This window comes from Dendronephthya gigantea, unplaced genomic scaffold (genome assembly GCF_004324835.1).
Source record: "Dendronephthya gigantea isolate DGI-Jeju-01 unplaced genomic scaffold, DenGig_1.0 000097F, whole genome shotgun sequence".
Taxonomy (NCBI): Eukaryota; Metazoa; Cnidaria; class Anthozoa; order Malacalcyonacea; family Nephtheidae; genus Dendronephthya; species Dendronephthya gigantea.
In genome coordinates, this window is record NW_021163107.1 from 345,491 (window position 1) to 351,824 (window position 6,334).

The following is a 6,334-nucleotide window of genomic DNA, read 5'->3' on the forward strand; positions in this document are numbered from 1 at the left end:
AACTCTGAAATTTTTCGGAAACTCTTGGAAATGTGGAATGAAAGTATACAAGAATTCGCTGATGTTTTGCAATGGATTGGCTCATATAAATGTAAAGTAAGCTGATGATGTTAAGCCATTGGTATATAAATAGGTGTTTAAAAAAGTAAGGGCGGCGCCTGTGAACCACTAGCTATATAAATATTGGGCTATATAGGAGTCATTATAGAGCTCAGTGGAGCTCTACCACTGCACTCTAATACAACTGGCGCGATAACTGTGATAAACTTTCACAATGAGGTGATGTTTCTTGCTAATGCCAGGTAATCAGACAACGTTTAAGAAGATTATCTTTCTATCATAGCAAGGAAGAATGATGATTTCTGCAGCCATTCATATTTTTGCCTTAAATGTGTCTATACTAAACCAAAAACGAATAATGATCAGGTGAAACTGATTTGAATTTAATTCGAATAATAATCGCTGATAAAGGCGGAAACCGTGCATAACATTATCTTAAAGCTTGAAATATTTTTACAAGTTGTTGCTAGTGTTTTATATTGATTTTGAGGATATACCTTCGATACCAACGAAGAAGTTTGATGGATATCTGTGCGATATTCATTTACCATGAAAAATGGTGCTCCGAACTCTTATAAATGCTTATTTGTATTGAGGTGTGGAAAATGCTCGAGCTTATAAAATTCTTTTCACCACGTAACTCGTCGCTCATAATGTAAGGATATTGCGATAAATCCTCACAGTGTTTCCTTCATCTCTGTAGATATATTCTGTATTTCAATTGCATTAGTTCGAAGAAAAAATCCCCCAGCGCTTCGTGTGCATAAGGTCTGTCATCAATCTTGTGGCTAATTAACCACGACACAAACCTTTGAGCTCGACTATCGTCAAGTTTCTTCAAATTGACAGAGTTTCCTTCTAAAATATTTTGCATTCTATTTATCTTTGATCCAAAGGGATGTTCACCTTTAGTTAAGATGAAGAAAGCAATCATACCCGCGACCTGGACATCTGATTTCTTTTTGAAAGAACCTTTTTCGCCTTTGTCTATTGCCTTAATAACTTCCGGTGGCATCCATCCAGATGTACCTTTAGCGAATGTTTTAACTGTCGTTTGATCTTCATTTAGAACCCGGCTTATTCCAAAGTCAGCCAGTTTCATGCGGCCTTCAATATCAACCAGGACGTTTGATGGTTTTAGATCTCTGTGCAATATTCCTTTACCATGAAGAAATTCAAGTCCGGATAGAATTTCCCTAATCATTTGTGGACCATGAAGTTGTAGATGTTCAATACTGCATGCATCAACAAGTTCCCTCAAGTTTTCTTCGCAAAGATCAACAAAAAGATACATGAAGTCATCGCCATGATGAAAATGCCGATAGCGCACTATAAATGGAGACTTGTTTGCATCAATGAGATCCATGATTTCCTTTTCATTTTCAACTGTTTTGTCCTCACTTTGTACCAAAATTCTCTTTACCGCAACTTCACTTCCATTCTTCATAAGACCCACATAGACACAAGAAAAACCACCATCGCCAATTTTGAATTGATTCTTCGCCATAAAAGCCTGCATTGGTGTTTCAGTTTGTGAGAAGAGGGTTGTCATATACTGTTGAATGGATTCGAATATGGCAATATTAGATGAGGTATATTTTTTGAAAAAACATTTTAACTTGTGCTACCCTTACAATAAGTGAAGTCGTTCTATTGAATGTGGCAACTAGACCTGATCATCACAGAGACCTTATAGGGTGTTTCCTGGCAAAAACCTTTTAAAGATTTATGTTTAAAATATTTTTTAAATATTTACCTCTTCCAACTCTTTGGAATTCATTGTTTTCAACATCTGAATCTTCTGACGATGATTTACGGACCTTTTGAGGATAGTTGAAATTTCATCATGACGAAGGTAAATACTCCATTCAAGAAGACTCATCTGCTTTCCTTTAACCAGAAATGTTCCAGCTCTCCACACAGTGATGTTCTTTTCCAACAGAAGTTTGACCAAAGCAACTGAATTTTTCTCAACAGCCATCTTCAGTATGAGAATGTCAAGAGTATCAACGCTGATTTTACTTTTAAGAGTCACGTCAGCACTCTTTTCAACTAAACAATGGACAACTTCTAATTTTTTAAGACTAACAGCATGGTGCAGCACTGTCCACCCGTTAGTATCCTTCCCATTTGCATCAGCGCCATGTTCAACAAGATATTTTACTATTTCTAGCGTACCTTCAGCAACAGCGGAGTGCAACACTGACCACCCGTTAGTCATATTTCCATTTACATCAGCACCCTTGTCAACAAGATATTTTACTATTTCTAGCGTACTTTCAGTAACAGCAGACTGTAGCACTGTCCACCCGTTAGTCATCTTTCCATTTACATCAGCGCCCTTGTCAACAAGATATTTTACCATTTCTAGCAAAACTTCAGTAACAGCAGAGTGCAGCACTGTCCACCCGTTAGTCTTCTTGCCATTTATATCAGCGCCCTTGTCAACAAGATATTTAACCATTTCTAGCGTACATTTAGTAATAGCACTATGCAGCACTGTCCACCCGTCATTATCCTTACCATTTACATCAGCACCCTTGTCAACAAGATATTTTACTATTTCTAGCGTACCTTCAGTAATAGCACTATGCAACACGGTCCACCCGTCCGTATCCTTGCCATTTACATCAGCACCTTTGTCAACAAGATATTTTATTATATCTAGCGTACCTTTAGTAATAGCACTATGCAGCACTGTCCACCCGTCTGTTTCCTTGCCATTTACATCAGCACCCTTGTCGACAATATATTTTACAATTTCTAGCGTACCTTTAGTAATAGCACTATGCAGCACTGTCCACCCGTCAGTATCTTTGCCATTTACATCAGCACCCTTGTCAACAAGATATTTTACAATTTCTAGCGTACCTTTAGTATTAGCACTATGCAGCACTGTCCACCCGTCAGTATCCTTGCCATTTACATCAGAACCCTTGTCAACAAGATATTTTACTATTTCTAGCGTACCTTTAGTAATGGCACTATGCAACACTGTCCACCCGTCAGTATCTTGGCTATTTACATCAGCACCCTTTTCAACAAGATATTTAACCATTTTTAGCGTACATTTAGTAATAGCACTATGCAGCACTGTCCACCCGTCATTATCCTTACCATTTACATCAGCGCCCTTGTCAACAAGATATTTAACCATTTCTACCGTACCTTTAGTAATAGCACTGTGCAGCACTGTCCACCCGTCAGCATCCTTGCCGTTCACATCAGCGCCGTTTTCAACAAGATATCTCACTATTTCTAGCGTACCTTTAGTAACAGCAGACTGCAGCAATGTGCACCCGTTAGTTTTTTTGCCATTTACATCAGCGCCCTTGTCAACAAGATGTTTTACCATTTCTAGCCTACCTTTAGTAATAGCATAGTGGAGCAGGATCCACTTGTCAGTATCCTTGCTATTTACATCAGTGCCTTTAACTTTTTTAACCTCTTTCACTATATCAACCACAGTTTTGGATGCACAGACATCTTCCATGTTTTTTGCAAAGCTTAAGGTTATTACGCGGTCCTCGGAGAGATGACGTAGCTATAGTCTTCCATGGATTCAGTCACAATTCTCTAAAATCTACTTTTAAATCCGCACGCTTTCACTATAGGGAAAAAAATAATCTCTAGTTGGTAAACAAAGTTGGTTAATAAAAGTAGTACATTCATTTCCTTTAGTAAGTAATCTCAGTCTGCTAAAATATTAAATCTAAATCATGATTTTGCCTCATTTCCAAAATAGTGGAAAGCCGCCTTAAAAAGTTAGAAATGATGCAAAATTAAATCTAGTTTTTTGTAACCTATATCCTATAATGTAGTTTTAAAATGAAAATGTTGCTTTTATATAAGTAAAATTAAATGAAATAAAATTTATTGTTTGATCTCTTTTATAAAGGAGTGGAATAGAATGATGGCTAAGATTAATTTTCGTCATTTAAGTTTTGATATAAGGGCAAAATCAACAGTAGGGCACAATCATATAATCATATAGAAAACCCAAACAAGAAGGCAGAAGCAGAATAAGTGAAGAACAATAATATAATTTCCTTGTAGAATTTCCCCTTTGAAATTTCTTTCGAAGCATGAAATTAAATAAGCAGGAGTTTCTAGGAAGTTTTTGCTTTCGGGGAAATTTTGTATTATAATATGTAAAATCAGGTTATAATTTCTGCAATTTTAAATTTTTATTTAACGTTTGTCTAGAATCTAAAAATAGAAAACGTATCTAGAATCCAAAAATCCCATTTTGTTACACCATGTTCTGATGGTAACGTTTTCGAGCGTTTTCACGTTCGTTGTCATGACAAAACGGCTTCAAACACCGTCAATATACAATAGAAGTTAATAGGAGTAAAGCTAATTATATTAATTATATATATGCATGTCAAAACGTGACCACATAATTATATGGAAACATTAACTGGTTTAATTTTAAAAAACCTTGTTATATTATGTTTATACTTCGTACATGAATTGTAATGGCAAGGCAAACCTCAATATTGATTATACTTCTTGCATTAAAATATTTTGAATCCATGAATAATGAATTTTTTTATACCTATCTATATATGCGTGCATGTTTCAGAATACTGCATGGAAAAATTCAAGTGGTTTGGTGACAGGATAAATATTTTATAAAGCATATAATCTTACAGCTACATATTTTGCCGAAATCAAACTACATATTACCATTCTTTCATCCAAGGATTCATTTTCAGTTGTTGTTATGCTAATTGTGTGTTACACTTTAGGATTACGCTATATACGCTGTGAATTCATGTGACTGCGAGTAAACATATATATAGTAAACAGACAACCTAACGAATACTTATATGTTTGTACATGTAGTTGTGCGGTGGGTTTCTTAATTTAACCTTTACTTTTCTCGCACAACTTCTGCTATATAACTCAGTATGCTTTCTTTTGAGAACAAAAAGATATACGTAGGGGCTCGAAACCTTGTCTAAATATATGCCTCCCCAGTATACATCCAACACAAAATATTGGATGCCTAGAAATATTCGATGAGTTTGAGTAATTGTATGAAATCCAAAATGCTTTGCACGAGAGAATAGTTCATATATCGTCATGCATACGCGCAAGTATATTTATTAACTTGTTCCTTCCAATCAAGGAAAGTGCATGTAAGCTGATTTTTGGTTTTTCAAATGCATGCATGAAATTTCATGTATAATAGATCGAATTTGAGTGGAGGGTTAATAAATCCAGATTTTCGCAAGGTTTACATGTAATCTCATGTAATTCCAAATTTCTAGCTGGTGTTCGATGCCGTCAATCGTACGATGCTGCCGTCAATAATAATTCCACAATATGTGGTCACATGTCTGATATATATATTGTCGATTTATGAAGGGACAACCTTTTTGACATGCACTATATAATTTTTTATTGTGTGTGTGTATGCTGGTGTGGACATAGCCAAAGTTTCAGATAGCTCACAAAAGGTCTTTATATATGCTCGTATATTATTCATATGCCCGACAGATTACTTTGGAATCCGATTGTTTTTACGGTATCTTAACACGAATGTTTGAATATACACAACAAATAAGTTTTCTAGCGACGTCCATGCACATATGCATGAGAAGACGGCAATATTTTCTCGCTACCTTTTTTCTTATTTTAAAATGTCGGGTATTCTACTTGGTTAAGAGAAAAATGAAAACAAACACGTTGGTCATAGATGGTTAGGTACAAGAACATAATAATATACACCCACTCCTAATTTTGCGTCTAACTTCGGCTTCGAACTCAGGGTTGACTCTCCTAAGTTATTTCTAGGAATTTAGGTTTCTAAGGTTAACATGAACACTGCTTCAGTCGCTGATATAGGTTATAATTCGTGTTGTGTGGGCTTGCGTTGGAATTGAATAATTACATCATCTGATATAATGCCTCGCACAAATATGTCAATTAGCCACACAGGGCTAACTTCCCACGTTAACTCCTTACCTTCAATGGTTTATTTCTTACAACATCCTTAAGAGGGACAATTGTGCATCAAAACTGAAACAAATACAGATCTTTGTAACTTTCATTTTCAACAAATCTAAACGCCATTCAAAATTGGTATTTGTTGTGGAATAATCATTGTCACATGCTGTGATTATGATTGACTCACACACTTCTTAACTAACTGTACGATGTAGAATTCTTGTAGTTAATATGGCAATTCAATAATGCGACACAATGAATTGCAGAAATATGCGACTCAGCATGACAAGATTTCTAGCCGCGTCTGAGTCAGTGC

General features: G+C 35.8%; 1 protein-coding gene across 1 annotated transcript; it reads right to left on the reverse strand.

Moving 5' to 3' along the window:
• Positions 1 to 484: 484 nt before the first annotated feature.
• Positions 485 to 2,529, reverse strand: LOC114534146 (serine/threonine-protein kinase/endoribonuclease IRE1-like). The gene is made up of 3 exons (XM_028555698.1): positions 2,239 to 2,529; positions 1,817 to 2,112; positions 485 to 1,615 (listed from the first exon to the last, which is right to left on the reverse strand). The coding sequence occupies exons 1-3, from the start codon at positions 2,522 to 2,524 to the stop codon at positions 752 to 754; spliced, it is 1,446 nt and encodes a 481-aa protein (XP_028411499.1). The 5' UTR covers positions 2,525 to 2,529; the 3' UTR covers positions 485 to 751.
• Positions 2,530 to 6,334: the final 3,805 nt, after the last annotated feature.

Excerpts from the sequence above, each read along its gene's own strand:
- LOC114534146 (XM_028555698.1), bottom strand. The coding sequence starts at position 2,524 with ATGGTTAAATATCTTGTTGACAAGGGCGCTGATATAAATGGCAAGAAG. Across the intron at positions 2,113-2,238 it reads GCACTCCGCTGTTGCTGAAG|TTGAAAAGAGTGCTGACGTG; the intron begins GTACGCTAGAAA and ends TCCATTGTTTAG. Across the intron at positions 1,616-1,816 it reads ATTCCAAAGAGTTGGAAGAG|TATATGACAACCCTCTTCTC; the intron begins GTAAATATTTAA and ends TCCATTCAACAG.